This window comes from Centrocercus urophasianus, unplaced genomic scaffold (assembly GCF_019232065.1).
Source record: "Centrocercus urophasianus isolate 14NV4802_14NV808 unplaced genomic scaffold, USGS_Curo_1.0 seq_15, whole genome shotgun sequence".
Lineage (NCBI taxonomy): Eukaryota > Metazoa > Chordata > Aves > Galliformes > Phasianidae > Centrocercus > Centrocercus urophasianus.
In genome coordinates this window covers 24,098,068-24,118,975 of record NW_024884697.1, presented here as the reverse complement: position 1 = coordinate 24,118,975, position 20,908 = coordinate 24,098,068, and the positions used below count along the sequence as shown (strand labels likewise).

General features: G+C 36.8%; 1 protein-coding gene across 1 annotated transcript in view; it reads left to right on the top strand.

The window, feature by feature from the left end:
* MDFIC (MyoD family inhibitor domain containing) overlaps positions 1 to 20,908 on the top strand; it is a 49,158-nt gene that overhangs the window by 8,067 nt on the left and 20,183 nt on the right. The window contains exon 3 of the mRNA XM_042816250.1: positions 4,126 to 4,257. Coding sequence (XP_042672184.1) covers positions 4,126 to 4,257 — 132 coding nt within the window. The remainder of the gene's footprint in view (positions 1 to 4,125; positions 4,258 to 20,908) is intronic.

Genomic DNA, 20,908 nt, shown 5'->3' with positions numbered 1-20,908 from the left:
ACTGCAAATACAAAGATTTATTCCATGAAATATGTATGTATTGCTGTGTAGTTCTAGAAACAAATATAAAAAGATTGTGGTACAGTGAATTACTGTAGCATAAAACAAATTTATATATGCTTTAATAATTCCTAAGAGTTTATTCATTTATTTCATGAAACACATTTTTAGATGTGAATCAAGTTTTTAATTTTTATCTTGTCCATAACATAGATATGATTTAGATTGTTAATTGTCCCTTTGGCCTGCATGTTCCTTCTTTTCCTTATTTAAACCTTACATTTGCATTATTCCCTGCACGAGTAGAGTTTGTGCCCAGGCTTATGTTCAGGATAAATCACAGAGTGATCTGTGCGGCTATCAAACCCACAGGGCTCTTGGCTAGGAGCTCAGCTCAGGGACTGCTCCTCGCCTAGAGGAGGCATATAGTCATCCAGGTTACTGATCAGGAGGCTGAATATGTCAGTAGAACCAAGTATCTGGGTAAGAAGCCTGTGTTGCTTTTGTGACATAACCTAGAGTAACTTGGAGTGGTTCTGAGGAGAGATTGGATTTCCAAGCACAGCCAGATGCAGAACATAATGATTCTTTTCCTTCCATTATTTGAACTGTTAGGAAGAGCATCTGGTTTTCTTCTTGGCTGTCAGTTTTGAAGGTTAGTCACCGGAGAGTGGAAGAGTGTACTAGATGAAGCAGAAGCTAACATACCAAATAAATACTACATAAAATTTCTTAAGGCTAAGCTTAATTAAAGCAGAGAAGTGTTACAAATTTATTTGAAAATACAGCGGAAAAATGACATGCTTGACTGTGGCAATATCCAGCCATTAGTACTGGTGGTTGCTGCAGGTTTTATTAACCCTGTTCTGCCACAAGCATGGCACATCGGAGAAAACTAAGGCTTTTATGTGGATTTTTACTGGTCTCATGAATTCATTACCTTTTATGAAGTATCCATAACTATTCTTACACACCTAAACCAAAAAATAATGGCATCAACAAAATACAGACTCAAGATTGTTCTTGAGGCTGTTTTCGTGTGTGATCAGTTGTTGATATGTTGTAGCTGCACTTCAAAAGGGATAAGAATAAAAAGAGAGATACTATGATCCCATCATCAGTTGTTTCTTGTAAGGAAATAATAAAGAAATGCCTTTCTACTAAAATTCAGGCCTGGTGCACTTCAGAGAGAAAGAACAATTGGGACACCAGTATTTGTTTATTTTCAGTGTTCTGCACATCAGTTTTTTAGTAGTGTGAACTTACAAAAAAATAAACACAACTTAAGGCACCATTCTTCTAAATCCCCACCACACCAAGTCTGGCAAGGATGGAAATAGGTTTCTTCACAGCAGTCAGTGCTGTGTTTTGGATTTCTGACTAAAACAGCATTGATAACACACCAGTGGTTTTGCTGTTGCTGAGCTGTGCTTGCCTCTCACTTGGTGAGAGGCTGGGGGTGGGCAAGAGGCTGCCAGCTGGAATAGCTAGACTGAACTGACCATACCATGTACCCTCATGCTCCTCAGCAAGAACTGAGAGAAGGTTTTTTGGGGGGGATGTATCTGTTGCTTGAAAACCCATGTGAGGTGGTGAGCAATTGCCTTTGTATCACTTGCTTCTGCTTTGTTTCTCCTTATCATCATTTATTACTAGTATATTTTGACCCACAGGTTTCCTCCCTTTTACTCTTTCTGCTATCTCCCCCATGCCCCACTGGGAAGGGTAGGAGCAGCTGTGTGGTGCTTAGCTCTGACCTACCACATCCCTATGGAAGCATCTGACAGGAGTCTGGCTCCTCTGTTGGGTGATGAAGAAGTGGGAAGTAAAATATCAAATAAATGCTTAATGTCACTGGTGCAATTTTGAAGTTATTATTAGGAACATTCATGGGGAAGATTTAATACAAATTCAATAAATCAAAGAATAGTCACTCAGTTCATGTTAATTGGTGTTCAGTTGCAGTTGTTTTTGTTTCTTAATAGTGCGTTTTCTTTCTTGTTAACTAATAATATGGTTTACAAGGTTTTGACTGGCTGTTTGTCATATCCAGCTAGAACAATGGAAATAAACATGGAAAACACAAGTAAAACCCGTAAAGAAAAATGTTTATATATATACTGAGCAGAAAACAAGCAGAGGAATGAAAACTAAATTCCTATGAATAATGATGTTTTGGTTGCATTCTGCACTCCTTCAATTTTTGTAGATAAAAATGTAATCTAGAACATCAGCAGCCCCACAAATGCTGATACTAATCTTTCCTTACAGTTGTTTGTTGTTTACTACATCAAATAGTAAGGCACTACAAGCATGTATCCTATACAAGAAAATTGTATACAGCAACTCTCCTGTTTTGTACTACAGCTGCAGGGTAGATATTGTTCTAATCTTAAGTGTTTTTACTGCAGTAGAGTAGATCAAGAGCAAAATCTCTTAAAATAGCTCATTTAAGCTTACTCTGTATGAAAAGGAGATTGTACTGTGCTTGCAGTTCTTTACGTTAGCTCTCTCCAGGACACTACTTATTGTCATTCAGCCTATTGCAGAGCACTTTTCAAACACTTTTGAGAGACCTAATGCCCAACTGCACAGACAAAATTGTTACACTTTAATACAGTCATATTTGTGTCTGATAGATATCTGGGATAAATAATTTGTGACTGAGGCCTGTGAAAGAGCTTCAAGAAAATCTGTGTTTGATTTTGGTTTTGGTTTGGAGAGGATGAGTGTCTAGAAGAAGTTAGGTTATAAAGGGCAGTATGCAAAACTCGTTGAAGTTGATGAATATCTTTCCAATCAGTGAGGTAACTTTGCACCAATCCTGATGAAACTATTCATCTTAGGATGGACTTGAGGAGATATTGACAAGGTATTGAGGAAATGGTGTTATGAGGGAGCACTGAGAGAGAGGAAACATACAGGTAGCAGGGTCAGAATTTTCAGAGGCAGAAAATAGTAGAAGAGGAGCAGCAGTGCTTGAAGGCTCATGCTACTATACATATAATATGGCATATATTATTTTGAATGATGTTCAGTGGCTCAGTTTAATAGGGTGAATAACAAAGGCAGAAAGTTAGGATTTAAAGTCAGACTACTGTTGGCTACATAAAGAAACTAACCATAGCAGCTGTAGAAATCAGTGATTTTTCTGCATCTCAGAACCAGAACAATTGCTTTACTAGTGGATATGAAATCATTACATTGTGATAAATGTTTTATATATATATATATATATATACATATATACACATATATATGGTTTATAAACAGGTTGAAAAAAAGAGATCTAACAATTTTCAACAGTTACTTTTTTACTTTAGTTTTACAGCAGGCATTATATCTCATACATGTACTGAAAAGTAGTTCACGTTGAAATGATATAAGCTAATATTCTACATGAATATTAACTATTTCATGAATATGAAAGCTGCATCTCACCTTGGCTTGAGAATATAAAGGCCGTCAAAACAAAAATATCTACTGTCTTTTGAAGTAAGCGTAAGAATTTCTTCTCTGGAAACTTCCCTGCATCTTGTGTGTACTTGGAGAGAGAAAATAATTCTTCTTTTCCTTACAGGCTGTTGAATATAATCACTAATTCAAAATCTAATTTTTTAGTGGCACACTGTTAAAATAAATTTAATTGTAGTCATCATTTTCGTTTCAAAAATACTGATCTTCAATCGTAAGTTGCATTGTAAATAATGGAAAACAGACTTTTGTGGAATTTCTGTAGCTTTTATATGCCAGAGGCAGAGGCACATGCACATGGGCAAGAAGTAATGTTTTTTTGTGTGTGTGACAGATTGAAATTTTTATCTGAAAATATCATGGAATGTAACTGAACATAAACTCAATTGTTGTTGCAAAAGATGCTGACTGTTATTTTGTGTGACTAAACGAATGATGACTGAAAGACTTTTTTTTTAAGGAGGGAATATTTTCATCTGGTTAGGAAAACAAAAATTGTCTTTATTAGGATTTATATCTAAGGAAAATATATGAGATGTTAATGAAAGTTGCACTGTATATTCTCTAGTTTTTAACTTTCAAATATAAGATTTGCTCACCCAGAAGAAAAATACCAAAGAAACTAACAAGCTCACATTTCTTTTGCCTTAGAAAAAACTGACCAACAGAATATTGCAGCAGGAGATAAAGACATAAACCAGTCTTCCAGTAACCAACGTATACAGCCAGAGATACAAGAGCAGTCTGTCTGGGGAAATCACACTGATGGTGACCTCATCAGAAGTAAGTACTTCCAGAACAAATTGCTGCCATTTAGGCTTGCTTTAGTCGTGTAAAGGGGATACTGCCTGTTGACTCCCTTAAATGTGTGTCAAATGCAATTGTTTTGCAACTGTCATGCATGTCTGAGAATTTATTTCCTGAAATGACTTCTGTCAGCATCTCTAAGAAACAATTTGAAATAACATTGTGATGAATATGGTGTAATATATTATATATCTCTACAGGATCAATATTTTAACTCTTAATTATATGTTCTTCTGGTAAAATTTGTATCATTTAGTAGGCGTGTGAACTGCAGTATGCAGCTGTGCTCAGTCTCATCACCTCAGATTTCTCAGGTTATGGAGGTAAACCATACTGAAAGCAGTTTCTTCCAGTTACACTGAATCAGATGTAATTTTATAAAAAATCTTTGAATCTTCAGGTAGCTAGTCCTCTCAAAAGTTGAAGAATGTGGCACAACTAGGTTTTAAACCTAAAGTGTTATAAATTGGAGTTTTTAGGTGTTTTAGGGTTTTTTTTTTTCAGTTTTTTTTTCACATTCCCACATTCCTAGTTTATGTCTTAGGTACTTTGAATCATAAAAAGTGTAAGATTATTCCCATTTTTGTCTTTCCAGGATCATGTGTTGTCCAAAAGATCATCTACAATTGTACTCTCCTGGGGAGAAAGTATTTTAGTTACCAGAGCTAATGCGACTTTAAAATTCTGTGAATTCTTGAATCTGGATGTTGAAGGGAGAGGCAGCATGAAAAATTCTTCTTAATTGTAGGGTGTATTCAGGAAGTAAATGGGCTGAAAGCGGAGTGGTGCTCCAGATCCCAGTCTGAGATCGTTGTTTGACCACATGCTTTGCTCTTTCTTTACACTGTGCATACACTCCACTATTCAGTCAGATAAATTCATAGTTTTTGATCCCATTGTTGCAGTTGTTCATTTTCTCTGGAGTTACAGAGTTTATTTTTCTCTTTATGTGATCGGCTTCTCATAATTTATAAAATATTTCTTCATGGGCAATAAAAAATTGTTTTACATGATTTTGGAGTTTCCTTAATCCCTAAGGATTATTAATTTAGGCCCAGTACAAGCAATTGGCTGGTGCTTTTGTTGAGGATGTGGGAAGGCAGGTATGGAGTTCACTCGTTTTGGAGTGTTCTTATTCTAATTCCCCATTTCTTAGTCCCAGACCTTTGGGAAAGCAAATTTATCTGGTAGTGGTTTAACAGCATGCCTGAACTATGGAAGGAAGGAAGAATCAAGGACAGTAGTATGGCAGTGCTGTGTTTCCTCTGATCTCTTTGATGCAAGGGTGCGTATTGGCTGCACCAAGGAACTGCATACATTTTTCAGTGTATGGTAAAATTTGCAGCAGATTTTGCAAGTCTCTGGTAGTGAAAAAAGTGTGAAGTGGCTTGACGGTTAGGTGCAGCTGTATGACTCTGGGATGGGAATTTAAAAAAAAAAAAAATAATAGAAAAGCTAGATACATGGTAAAATTCAGAGGTTTTTTTTTGTTCTGTGCATAAATGTGCCCTTCTTGGAGTTCTTCCTGGTTCCTCTTTGTTGAAAGCAAATTTAGGTGAAAGCTGGAAGTTTCTGTAACTCTTTGTCTTGATCATTGTTTAATATACTAGTGGCTTTATTATGAGTCTGAGTAGCTGTTGTGACACACTACTTTCTGTTTCAAGTTTGATTAATTTTTTTTAACCCTTTGTTGTTCCTATCAGCAAACAAGGTCTAGAAGGAAGGAAGAATAGAAAATGAAGAAATTAATGCAGCTTTTTTTTTTAATTTTTACTTTTTTTTTGTGTCTATGAGTAGAGAAGTCAAAATTGAGGAACAGTCTAAGACTGAATGACAGATATCTCTTGTAGCATGCAGGAGGTCTACAAAATAAACTGTATGGTAACTAAAATTAGAGCAACAGAAGTAGGAGAGAGAGAAGTTGGTTTATCACTTAAACACTTAATTTTAAATAACTGGCAGTGTAGCTCAGAGTCACTTTCATTTGACCAAATCTGTTGTCTCACTGGACTAAATTTTGTGCAATATTACATATTGAAAGAAACTCGAGGTTAGGAATAAACAGTGTTTTGGCATTCAAAACTGTTTTAAAACTGTTCCTTTAAGCTGCTTTAGACAGGACACACTTCAGTTTTCTCAAGGATTAAGCAACTATTTGCTACTATCCTAGGGATTTTCTTTCTTTTTTTTCCCATACACATTGTTTTCCTGCTCCACAGCTGATACTTAATCCATTAGTGTTAGTTAGTTTTCACTTCATAAATGGTTCCAGCATTTATTTTCCAAAGTTCTCCTTGTTTGCAGCTGTTTTATCCTGCTGTTATATGGAAGTAGATTAATCAGTCAGTTTTACTGGCACACCAACAACGAAGTCCAGTGTTAGAGACTCTGTAATGACTTCATTATGTATGATTTCTTATTTGCACTTGTAAACTCAGTTTACCAGGCAACATCAATAAGCTGAAATACTGCACTCATTTTCCACACAAAGATACTTTCAGTTCACCTTTACTTCACAGTCCCTTTCTCAAGCCACTTTTAAAAAAGTTTCTAGATTATGAGACTTCCCCCAGATTACCCCTTCCATAACCTGCTTTGGAGCATCCCTTATCCTCAGAATGAAAACTATCATAATATTCTGGTCAAATGGCTGATCTTGGGAAAGTATTATGTATTTATTTAAGCAAGGAATTAATGGGCTTTGAAAAGAGCTTGAGTCGTGATGGATGAGAACTATCTTCCAGTACAACCCTGTGCTTCAAAAGGCTACCGTATACTGACATGTAAACAGGGAGAGCTAAATAAGATGGAAGTGTTTATATTATCTCTCAGTATTTATTGTTAATGGTTTTCATAACTGTTACTGGAATACTGTGTTCAGCTGGAGAAGGATCAGGGAAGAACCACAAATATCTCAGGAATGGTTGAAAACATGCCTTATTGTGGAAAAACTCCTGGAGTTCAATCTGTTCAGTATTAGCAAGGAATGACTTAGAATCATAGAATCACAGATCCTTAGAGTTGAAAGGGACCTCTGAAGGCCATCTAATCCAAATTCCCTGCAGTGAACAGGGACACCACAGCTAGGACCAGTTGCTCAGGGCCTTATCCAGCCTCACCTTGAAAGTCTCCAGTTCTCTCAGCCTGTCTTCATTGGAGAGGTGTTCCATTTTGTGAATCATTTTTGTGGTTCTTCCCTGGATGCATTCCAACAGGTTTATGTCTCAGACTTGCTTAGTGCCTAAGAAGCATGATGCCACAATGAACAGAAATTCGGTAAGATTGGTAAATCTGGTAAATGCTCTGACTGTAGCAGACAAGAACAGCAAAGGGAGAACTAGATCAAATGTATGGAAGTTCATTTGGGCTGGAAATAAGGTGCATTTACTTAGTTTAAATTAAAGAATATTTGAGAACCATTGGAACTGCCAGATATTCCTTACATGCGTTGACCTTGAGAAGTGACCGTTGCTTTTCAGATCCTTCAGTTTCAAAACTTCTGTGAGAAAGAGTCTCGTTTCCAGTGTAGTTCTCCAGACTGGAATAACTTGATTTTTCATATGTTTTTTTTTCATTTATTTGGAGCAGTGCTGTTCCCTACCCTTCATAAATGCATATATAGTTTGCATTTTGTTCAAGACTGTGGAGGTCTTGCTTTTAAAAAGAGCTTAGACTTACATAGCTCCATCTGCTTTTTCTTTGTTTTCAGCAATATATTTTAAATATCTGCAAACACCTTCTTCTTATTTTCATTTTATGATCTGGTAGTCTTTACTGGAGACGTTCTGCTTCTGTTATCACTCACCTTTGGCAAGTGAGAAAGAGCAAATGTTAAACCACATAGCAGCATAGCCATCGGCAACAGGAATGAGACGTAGGAGTTTTTGCTGCTCTGCATTACCACAATGACCTGCTTTGTTCTCTAGAAAACATAATTTTGTCCTTTAAGAAAAAAAAAAAAAGTGGTAAAGGTGAATTTCAGAATGTTTAGTCAGAAGTTCTATAGAGGGTAGAGGGTAGGTAATTGGCAGTGTGTGCTGCCAGTTACGTAGGAGAAGGAATGCTTGGGAGAGAAGAAAATGCCAGTGCCAACACTATTTGCTTGTGAGGATTTAATCTCATTTCTGAGGACCTTAGCTATGTGATATTTAAGAAAACAAAAAACATCTACCATAGATTCAAATTGTCATGAATAATTGATTAATAATAATCCAATTCTCAAGATTAAATACCTGAAATATGCCCATGTTTTACAGATAGAAAGGTCATTGCTATCCATCATTTCCTAGCTTCAATTGCCTCTTTCTCTTCCAGGAAGCAGCCTCCTGATAAGAGTGGTTCTTTAGGGAGGGAGATGCTTCATTCAGCTCTGTGGGAATTAAACAATTTAGCATGTTCCCGTGCTCACTCTTTTATTAGTACTTTCCTGCATTTTGTTTTATTGAAATCTAAAATTAGATCTTTTTATATTTTTGATATATTTTACATTGATGTTTTTATTTACAACAGAGATTTATTTAATTATAATATTTGGAGATTCCCTTTTCCTGCTGGCTAAGTGGGTGACTTCCATAGTTATGCAAGCTTGGATTCGAGACTGTTTTTGCAATCAAGTAGATAATTTGTTGTTAGAGCTGTTTGTTCCATGTGATAATCATACAAAAGTACCTTTTCTTGTATAGAGCATAGTCATCTTACTGTGATTGTGATTATTTCAGATGACTGTGTTCATACTGTCTAAAAAATAGTACCGGTTCTTGAAATAACTTAAATGGCTCTTTTCAAAGTTAGAAAGTATGACACTTACAGACTTCTTTCATTGTAACCAAATGTGTGAGTATAGAAGTTGTGTAGAATAGGTTAATGGAAATTATTCAAAATATCTTGCTGAGTCTGAAGGGTATATTCTTTTACTTCAAGAAGTGATTGCATAATGTTCCCTATATATGCAGGCACTTGCTTCCTCTGGCTGTGAAGAAATTTGGGGGTGAGGGGGGCTGTGGATGAATAGGGCTTCAGTCAATTCAATACTTAAACACTGAAATACAGGAATGCAGTATTTGATATTGTCTTCTTTAAAAAAGACAAGTCTTTGAGAAATCTGGCTTGTAGAAGTTAATGTAGCGTGAAGCATGTATACAAACTCCCCTCCCAGAAAGAGTTTCTAATCCTTTCTCCAACAGACAGCTATCCTGTGTCACTCTCCCCCTGACCTGGCAGATCTCTTACTGCTTCTGTTCCAAAATTCCTCAATTATTCTCACGCTTATCAATGAGCCTGATGTTGTATTATTATTTATTATTTATTTATATTATTATTTTTTATTCCAACATACTGTAGTAAGATGATAAGCAATATATGCATTTTTGAAAAATTTCTTTCAAAGTAATATGCATCATTAAATGCCTCTAGAACACACAGAAGCTATAACACCTGTGCAGGACCTTTGGATTTAATTTGCTTTGAAGATGAACCTGTTTGGCTGAAGAGGAAAATAAGGATTAGCTCTTGAAATGGGCTGAGAAGTGCAAATAGGAAGGCATAAGTAGCTACTATTAGGATGCCAGTAATTTTTAGCAGTTTGTAGGTGGTGCACGCATACCTCAGATTTGATGATTCTGCTGACGCTGTTAAGGTTTTTCTGTTGCGGTTTTAATGTGTAATGATAATGATTATGTCCCTCTTCCCAGTCTTACACAACCATAGCGTTTTCATTTAATTTTCATTAAATACCATTCTAATCAGAAAGATGCAATTACAGTCTTCACAGAATCACAGAATCACCAAGTTTGGAAAAGACCTTCAAGATCATCCAGTCTAACCATCCACCTATCACCCATTTCTAAACCATAGAAATTCTCACTAAACCATATCCCTCAACACAACATCCAAACGTTCGTTGAACATCTCCAGGGTTGGTGACTCCACCACCTTCCTGGGCAGCCCATTGCAGTACTTGATCATTCTTTCAGAAAAGCAGTGTTTCCTAACATCCAGCCTAAGTCTTCTGTGGTGCATCTTGAAGCCATTCCCTCTAGTTCTACCACTAGTTGCCAGAGAAGAGGCCAAGCCCCAGCTCACTACAACCTCCCTTCAAGTAGTTTCAGAGAACAATAGTCTCCTCTGAGCCTCCTCCAGACTGAAAAGAATGCAGTGTGAGAATGGGTCTTCAGTGTTTTTTGAAGCCATTGGTGATCTGAGTGTCACTGCTGCAGTTTTGAAGCGGTGCAGTTAATGATGGACTGTGACTGGTAAGAAATTTGTACACCCTGTGGTGAATCCATACTAAGAAATAAAAGTTTTGCTTTTGCCAATTGGTTTGTAGAACAGTAGTTAAACTTCAGTGAGAACTTTACGCTGCACCAGATGACCATGTGATAAATACAATATTGTGCATATCACAGATAGCCAGAGTTACCTGAAGCCGTTCTTTTTTTTTTTTACCTTACTTCTGACTCTGAGAACATCATCTGAATATATGGTCTGTGGCTGGAGAGGTTTGGATGGCGGTAATCATCAGTGCCAGACAAAGGTGAAGTTCTTTAAGTCACGTAAAGATGACTGTGCTTACTGTGTTTTGGTCTGAAGTAAGTTGTATCATAATTTCAGAATATTTTCACTTTGTTCTATCGGTACAGTCTCAGAACCCATGTTCTGTTGTGCCTTAGTGCAGAGTAATGCTTATTCTTTTCCTGATTAGTTCCTCATATAGGGAAAAAAGCACAATATGTTTGTAGTGGTTCCTTAAAAGGAAAAATAGAACTCTTGAGTGGGTTCTGCATGAAATGTGATAATACAAAGCCAATGAGTCAGTGTAGTTTCAGTCTGCTATTTTCAGTAATAATGGTATTCAGTTAGCCAGTTTTAGCAAAAAAACACCAAATTACAAAGTGCATGGGAGTATCGTCATACCAGTTGTACTTTTGGGAACCTGTTTTCTTGTAGAAATGTCTTGAATGTAAACCATGGCAAAACATCTGTTTTTTGTTTTCTGGTTTTTTTCCAGTGTTTTATTTGTGTTATCATGTGTGGATCACTCAGAGTAATTTTATACACCTGGAAAATAGTAGTGCACATTGTGTGTACATCAAAATTCTGAAATTAATTCTTCAAAATTTAGAGAGCCAAACTAGTTTCTAATCTTCTGAATGCTGTATTTACTGATATAAAAGGAAAAGATGAAGAAGGGCTTAAGGTCGCATCAGAAGACTTACCTAAGTAATTATGGTTAAATATTTTTCTTCTTTAAATAGCGATCCAGAGGAAAGTAAGGTCTGAATACTACTTACTTACTCGGCATTCTGGTAATATCTACAGTGCCCACAAGTACCATTTCCCTGAAAGTATTTTTGTAAAGGACGAGCAAAAACAGGGGCCTGTGGCCTATTTGCATGTTGTTGTGCTGGTTTTCTGTTTTCTCCTAAAAATAAAAATATTTTAAAAAATCATGACCCAGACCCAGAAGATCCTTTTGAAAAACATTTAAATGTCAAACAGCTGTTTGGTCACTCACGCCATTTCTAATACTGGTTTTAACTCATTACACTAGTGAGGTATGCTTCCAGAAATATTGAGGTTTGATTTGAGGAAGTGATGAAATACTTGCCACCTGAGTCTTGGCTATTCATAAATGAGCTGTAGTGTTCTGGCATGTAGGAAATACAGTTTTCTGTGGTGACTTCTGTTGAAATTTGTGATCATGAGTACTAAGAGCATTCTAGCAGCATTGTAACACAAGAGTTTTCAAATGCCAAGTTCTATATTGGGGCACATGGAAATAAGAGACAAATTCAACTTGAAAACTTGCCTCTCTCTGAGTCTGTGCAAAATCTTGTTTGTCATGTTTTTACTTAAAGGCTGTAAGTACTGTGACATTTGCTTAGAGAAAATTGTAAGATTGAGCAATGTTAATATTAATTACAGGAGAATTTCAAGTAAGAAACTATTTCCTGATACAGAGATTCCTCAAGTTTAAGTGAGTTTTATTGATTTATGGCTCAGACTTAAGGTTGTATAATGTTTGCATAAAGTGTTATGAAGTTTGCTTTTGAGACAAGTCAAGTAGAGCAAACTGTTAGGCAAGCCCATAAAATATGTGTCCTGTGAGTCAGATCTGACCTTCAGGGCAAGTTTTTGCCTCAGGGAGATGGTACATGCTGTTTGCCTGTTCCTTAGCAGAGCAGGAGTAAGCTTGCCTTCATGTCTGGGTGGCTCCAAAGTGCATCTTTCTTGAAAACTGAGACCTCTAATCTGGTTAGAAGGCACTCCTCTTTATTAGGAGACATGCATCTTTTGACTGCTATTCTGTAAGTTGCAAGTTAAAATAAAATTCGTATTTTAACAGAAAAGCAATGAAAGATTTGTATGAGGACCACAATTGGCCGTATGAGCAGTTAAACTGGAGAACACTTTTTAGGTCTTCTGTATAGATTAGTGAATAACACTCATTTTGCTTGAATTTCCAACACAAGGAAAATATTGTGTTTTGATGAGGTGATTTGGGATCATCCTGACTGGAAAGATTTGTCAGAGTCATCAAATAGATTTTTTTGTAGAGGTGACTGAAAAAAAAAATAATTCAGATGATAAGGCAAAATAAAGAGCTAAGTTGGGATAATGCATATGGAGATTTCGTATAAGTAATTCTATTAAACTAAGCCAACTCATTTAACAATTCAGTATTCACTTTGTGAACTTAAAAATAAACATTTTTCCCTCTTAAATAAATGCTAATATTATTATATTCTCCCTTTGTAGTGACAGTAGTTAATATTGGTAGTGTAAAATCGGTATTGATAAATATTTTTACATGGAAATAGACCTTTCAGTGGAACTATATACAAACCACTCTAGGAAGTGTTTTGTTGTGTACCTTTGTGTGTCTGAAGTAGTCATAACATTCTTCCTCATGTTTCGTAACCATCCTCATCACAGCTATTCTGTAAACTGTTCTGTTCAGGCTTGAGACTTGGAAACTTCAATCCAGTGTGAGTTTGTATTTAAAACAAAGAAGACAGTGTTTAACTTCAAAAAGATGCGGAGGGGGAGAAGCAGCACAGAAGGAGAAATTTCAAGGGAGGAATTTTGTTAGTGGTTAACTATTTTGTTCTTTGCTCTTCTTATTTCCTTTGTTGTTTAATTTAGCATTGTGTCTGCTTGATTTTCTAATTCCGTATGTATGTTAATGTTCTACCTAAGGAATCTTTTCTCTGTAATTCAAGTGATAAACTCAGTTCTTATTTCAAATAAATTCTTCTGTTTCATTTGTTTGTTTTGACTATTTGTGTATTACGTGGTATCTGCTCTGTGACCAAAACATTCTAATGGGGAGACCTTATTTACTGTTATGCTCACCTGTTGAACAGCAAATAACCTGGCAAAAACTTTCTATTGTTGACATAGCTGCATCCACACTGGAGAGTCTGCTGGAATAGGTGGAATAGAGTGAGAACTATGGCCCACATTATCAATATTTTTTCAGGTATTTGTGGAACAGGTCCTTGTGGAAAGGGAAATATGGCTTGTTTTCTTAGCTCTTGCACATGCAGGGGTCTACTTTGCTCTCAAAACTTAAACTTAGTGTTAAAAATAATCTTCACAGATACTATGAAGGAATGGCAATTTAAAGTTTTAATCATAAAATCTTTCCTTTAGATATGGTAGTTTTGAAAGAAAATAAAGAATATGGATCTTGACATTGTGGCTATCATGGTAGAGTCAGGGTTGGAGGGATGTTGAAGGTTTGTTCTCATTCTTAATAAACCGTGTTGAGAGCCCTCTTTTCCATATTTATTTTATAAATTATGAATAGAAAGAAAAGGATGATCCATTCTTGTTCTGGTTACTGTCTCTGGGGCATTTTTCTCTTCTCTGCATCGTTTTCTTTACCACACCCTTACCCCACTTTTTTTTCTTTTTTTTTTTTTTTTTTTAATTATTACCAATCCTTTTTTAGTGTTTCCCCACTTCTTTCTCTATTACAATAACACAACTGTAAGCAGTGACAGGAGGGTCATGTTTAGAGGGTGGCTGGAAAACTCTAAAGCGCTTCAGAATAAAGTCCTGTTCGCTTTGACTTGGTGTGTTAACATCAACATTTTAAACAACTTCGTAAGTAGCAATGAGAACCTTCTTACTAGAATCATTGTTTTTATTACTGGAGAGTGAACAGTAAATTAAAGTGGAAATTATGGAAAGGTATGGTATGGTGGACTCAGGAAAAAGACCAGATGTTAAATATAAGAGCGCACTATGAAAATCTCAGCTTCTGAAGTCATGTTATTATGTGGGATTTAAATTTTCATAAAATAAAAACATTGACTTGGTCTTAATCTTTGTAGTTTCTAACAAAAGCTGAAAGTTAAAGACTCAAAATTGAGAATGCCAATAGAAGGGACATATTTAAAGATAAAATGATTGATAGTATTTACATAATCTGAGTTGGCAGTACTGTGCTGGAAATAAACCAGGAATTCTGTCTAAATAAGCAGGACACTAATTAAATATAAGGTAGCCTGGGGGTGTTCCTATTGTATTCTGTTAATCCCAGCAGCCAAAGAAAACAATGTGACACAGTAAAATGTAACTAGTTGTGGTGGAGGGACAATAACGAAAAGGGTGCTGGTGTTAATTCCTAGAGGCAAGGCTGTGGCAACAGTGTAAATAAAATGGCAGATGGCATGAAACTTCAGTGGAGTTGATAAGGATGTTTCAAAAACGCTGCAGTTGTGTCCTTTTGGCAGTTGGTTTGTTATTTCCTAAAGTTTTTCTTCTTGGGGCCAAGAAATGCAAGGAGAGAGGCTGAGCTGTTCCCTCAGTGCCAAAGAGCTGCAAAGCACAAAGGGATGGAGGCATCAGTTTGGCTTGTTGATGGCTAAACTACTTGAGCTGCTGATGCTGCTGAAGGCATGAATGCTTCTGTGGGGCTGAAGGTTTTTGTAAAAAGCAGAGGAAGGTTGTCTGCATGTAATGTAGTTGCTATCTTTGCTGTGGAGTGAGGGTTGCTGCTGGCCTTTTGATCCTTCTGGGAAAGAAAGGGTTCCTGCTTGTGCTGTGACTTACTGAAGCTCTTGAACTGTGAAAGGAAAAAAAAACACAGGCATAACTTAAACTGTTATGTTTTCATTTAACATGCTGTTTCGATCTTATGAGTCCTTCTGCTTATATGCAAAACATATACGACATATAACCGAGAGTTCTTAGACGTAAAAACCAGTACTTTTCAGTATAAAGAATAAAGCTGATGTAGCACAAATTTCAACTGTTCTACCTGCACTCCATTTAAAAGAAGTAATTGTGATTGGTGTGATAATTAATTTTCTTTTTCCCCCAAATAAAAGGAAATGTGTCTTCTAAATAAAAGACAAAGCAGAAGGTTTTATCATAAAAGATCCTGATTCAAAGCATGGACCTCATCCAAATTTAAATGCTATAGGAGTATTTCGAAATAATAGGTGAACTAAATAAAGTTTTATAAGTTGGAAGAAGTATTTTTAATATTTAATAGAGAACGAAAATGATTCCCCATGTATGCTGAGTGCTTTTGAACATGTTGAAATAAGAAAATTCGCTTTCTGTACGTTAGAGATAAAACCCAGTATTCTACTGCTATTCAATCAATTTTGTAGCATAAGGACTTGCAAGTGCTACTGGCCTCTACTATATTGAAATGGCTTGAGCATAATAATTTCACAGAGATTTATATCTTGTTTCATGAACAGAAAGGAGAATCAGAGTTTTAGCTCAGTTGCAGGGTGAAATGAAAAAAAGTTGTATGGATTGTCTTATACAACTGAGATAATTTACCTATTCCTTCATATGATCTGGTACTTTCTCCTTTAAATTAATATGATTGTTTCTCTGAATCTTTGTGCTCGTCATTGGTGATTGTTAATGGGACGCTATATTTTTCTAGCAGTGCAGATTTACAGTTGTGTGACTCTGATATCAGAGCTTTCTTGGGAATTGTTTGAGCAGCTTATGTTTTGCTTCCTTTCAGGAAACTTAGTGCATCATTTTACAGGAAGTTCAGTCTTCACCAGACACAGTCAGCACTCTGACATTTGCTCTTCTGTAAGGGCTGTGTGCATGAGCAGCAGGCAGAAATGCAGATACTATGCAGATACATCTTGCTTCTCTTTCTCCTCCCTTTTTGTTTTTTTTTAGGATTGGGAATTGGACACCTCATACATTCTGCTATGTTTCCCCTTCTCTTTTTCCCACTGACAGTCACTTTGTTAATCAACCATTCTGTTGCAAAGACAAAATTAAGTATTGTTGCGGACCTCACATCCAGTCGCTGCTGACACAGGATTTCCATTTTCCATCATTCATGTGTTGCTGAATGTGGCTGATTGCTGGTCTAGGCTCCTGGAGCTTCTCTGACCTTTGGCAGAAGGGGAACTGTTGTTTCAACTCTATCTGAATCACCGTGGAAGTATGATTTTCATTTTATTTCATTGCTTATCAATGAATGGCTTATCATTTAATTATTTCCTTACATGTAAAGTTTGTAGCAAATGCTTCATCTCTAGTGGATTGTACTTACAATTTTTCTTCTTTTCTGCCCTCACAGACCAAGAGGGCTCATCTCATCATGTATTTTTCCCTTTCCTATATTCTTCCCCTCCAGTGCTGTCTTCTACTGGGTGTTTACTATCTGCTCCTTTTGATGTTTTTTTTTCCCCTGCTATGGGCTTAATAGTGTAAAATCCCAAGTTTTTGCATGTTCCTTTTGGCTACTACCCATGTGCTTCTCCTCTTCCATTCTCCTCGCAGCTGTGCTTTACTTCTTTCTTCCTTTGGATTTCTGGTATTTGATAGCTGATGCCAAACTTTGCATCAGCTCTAGGTTGCTAGAAATAATAGCACAGAGAAAACGAGTGCAGCAGAGGGGTCTGAATCTCAGATATCGATTTATATGTTACTGTTTTTGTTACGATCTTCACTCACTACCTTTTCGCATTCTCCATTCTTCTTGTCCTGTTTTTAATCCTGTATCTTTGTGCATCTTGTTAATTTTGTTGATAGCAATTCTGTGAGGCGTTTAGAATTACAGAGATGATGCAAGACAAAGCGGTAAGAGCAGGGCTGGAGATATCTGAGCTGGAGCGCTTTTTGGAGTCTTGGGAAATTTTGTATATAGGATCAGTGGTGAATAAACTTGACCTTTGTGTGTTTGTCTCTCAAAGGTGAGTGCTGAAAGGGCTTGGCTGTGAAGCCAGCTCTGCTCGTTGCTTCACCATTCCATCTTCTTTCCTACAGTTCAATGGTAACTAGTTTGTCTGTGGTTGTTGACCTCTGGAGGAAGGGAGTAGAAGATGCTGGAGCCAAGAGGACCTGTTTGTGCACTGGTATAGCCTGTGGCTATTAATGACATTCAGGTTATCTCTCCTGTCTGGTACATCCTGTTGTGCCGCTTATGAGGCAATACCCAGCAAGAGATATCCTGTTGTTTGTAGCTTCTCTTTGAAGTTTGTTTGATTTGGGAACAAGTAACACAGTGGTGAGAGGCATCAAAACTCTTCCAAATATTTGATTTAATGTGTTAGTTTCATGGGACTCCAGTGCGCCTTTATGCATTGGTATAACCATATGTTGTAATATGTACTAATTGCATAAGTGCTGTAATTGTCATGCCAACAGCTTGGATTACCTTTTTGCGCCTGGTGGTTAATTAACCTTCCTTTCAAAATTAGAGCTCCAGAAGCAAACAGTGCTGTTCCTCAGTGAGATGGGATTGTATTGGTTTTGCACCCCTTTGTATCCTTCATAGCACTGGGGACTGTCTTCACATTTACTGAATTACCAATTATTTATGGTCAGAGAATAAATCATTTTTGCCACTTTAGAAATTAACAAAAACTAATACTCTGATTCTTATTCTATGTATCATTTTGTTTTTATATCCGGTTTCTGTAAGACACCATTCTTTAAAAAGCAACATTTAACAAGGACAACAAAAAAATTAAGAGAATCATTATGCCTCTAAATAAGTAAGCTATGTGGAAAACATAGGAAGAAATACCTAAGCATTTTACCTAAATAGAAAAAAAATCACCTTCAGAAGTCATCAGTGAATATGTAAACCACCATTAGTATGCACACAGAATGCTGGAATGATGACTGTAAATTAATCCGGCATTGCACATGTCAGTGCCATGACTGCCACTGCTGTAAGTAGTTGGAATGCCGTGAAACATAAGAGCAAATACACTGCAGTTCTTTCCCAGTTCCCTAGCAGAACATATGAGGTAGAAAATGGGTAGATAATTGTTTTAAGGGGAAAGCTTGGAGTAAAATTTCCCACTTTTGAACACAGCTTTATATAGGAATCTATTTCCCAGAAATCTGAGTGCTTGTTACCTACAATGGCCTGTTTTGTGTTTGGGTTCTTGTGGATTTTTTTATGGCAAGCTACAGCTGTTTGTTCTCATGATTCTTCAGAGAGAGCTGCGTCCCACTTTATGCAGATTTAGTATAACAATCACTGCATTATGTGAATCGTTTTTATTTCTATGTTACATTCTAGAAAGAATGTTTTTATCGTCTGCACGGTTTATCATAAATGCCGATATTTTCAGACTCACTGAGAAACACTGCGGATGGTGGCAGGGTTTGTGTATGATAAGGAAGCAGAGTTTGCTGATAACCTAATGGTAATTAGAAGACAAAAGGATGTTCAGAGTTTTGAGATAGCTGTTAGATGACAGGTGATTAAAAAAATGCAAAGGCTTTACTCAATCTAGCAACGATGAAAATTTGATGTTGCTGTCATTAAAAAAATCAGCAGGCATTTCTTCATTTTGAGAAAACACTTCAGGGAAGAGGATTTGTAAATACAGGAATTCACTCCACGTGTTCAGTTGCCTATCAACTTTGTAAACCTCTGGCTACTGGCCCTTTTCATGCTTCCCTGTGGTAACTGCTTCTTTTGGAGTATGTCAAAGACGTCTTTAAACAATTTCTGCAACTCTTCAAACAATGTGCGAGATCCTGCGGTGCTTCCAGAGGAAGGCACTGCAGGTGTCTTTGCACAGATTGAAGAGTACTTTGGCACCTTCTTGTGCACATGTGTCACCTTCTCAACCCATAAACACACATGCACACATGGCATTCTCGTTGGCCCTTCTCAGATTGAGAACTGACAGCCTTTTCCCTTTGTCCCCCTCCAGCCCCATTTCTGTTATACCTCGCACTCCCTGGATGTTCTCAGGCATATTTTAACAAGGTGTTCTCAGTGTGGGCCTTGCAAAACTCATACCAGCAATTTTACTGCAGTATTTTCATTACAAAGGGCATCCTGTTTCATAATAATATATTGTATTCATTTTGAAGATGTCCTCGTGTCTTACAAGAAACAGTTCTAAAAAAGTGGTTGATGCCGTTAGTTGAACTTTGTTTTCCTTGTAAAGTCAGCATGGTATAAAAAATTCAGTGTGAAAAATTGATTTTAAAAGATAGATTGTACCTTGATGGTACCTTGTTATTTAGTTAATGTATGCTTTCTATGATATGGAAGCTGCAGTATATGCCATTTATGTCCTAGAAAATATTCAAAAATAATTGCTGACAAAAGCCACTTCACACATTGACTCAGAGGCACATCTTGTAATCTGAATGTTAATATTCTGGATAGCTAGGCAGAGGAAACTATTGATGTAGTTTGAAGATCCACATAGAGACTAGTCAGGATTTTAGTTAAAACGTGGGGAGGGAGAGAGACTGAGATATTTGAGTTCTCCCAGTTTCACTGAAATTTTATGCTTATTGAGCATATAAATGCATACATACAATTTGTAATAATTTTGAAAAGGTGAGATTTTTCTAGTCAGTTTGAAATGTTGCCTTTTATATTTCAGGAATTTATGTCTTTTCCAGAAGCAATGTGGAATTACCTTAATTTTACTCTAGAATACAGGCAGCTCCTGGTTTTACTGTACAATTCATGTCTATCTGTCATGTGCTTTATTTTTCCCCTCAAGCTTGGGTTTGTGTTATGAAGCAGTACTGATAAGGAACAGAGGCCTGATTCTTACCTTCCTCGCATGTGGTCTCTTCAGTGTGATCCATGCAGAGCGAGCAGGAGCAGCTACCACTGAGATCAAACAATTTCCCAAGCTCAAATTAGCATGTAGATCTTGGCTTTCAGCATTAACAGACCAAAGCAGGACCTGTCTGTTTCCTAAAAGAGTTCATCTGCTTATTGCAGATGCAACTGCAACTTTCTGGGGGAGGCAGAGAAATTCGAAGGATATTCTGAACTGAAATCCTATTTTGTATTGTCCCAATATTTGAAAATGCCAAAGGTTATATTTTTTTACACCCAGCAGTTGTACATTTTTGTTCCACCCTAGTCCACCTGGAAAAATATTGCCTTTCTGACCTGATCTGATGTCGTGAACTGATTTGTCATAAATGAAGAAAATAAGTGCTCTTAACTCTCTGGGTGTGTGTCAGATGACCAGGCTGTAACCGGAGAGTACTTTTTCCATCGGTGGCATTGGCTGGCCTATAAACTCCACGGGCATCTGTATCAGCTGCCTTGGAATTGCTTTTGATGTGATTAGGCTACTAATTAGCTGTCTCAATTTTTCTCTCCCTCCTGATGCTTTCTTTTGATTCGCTT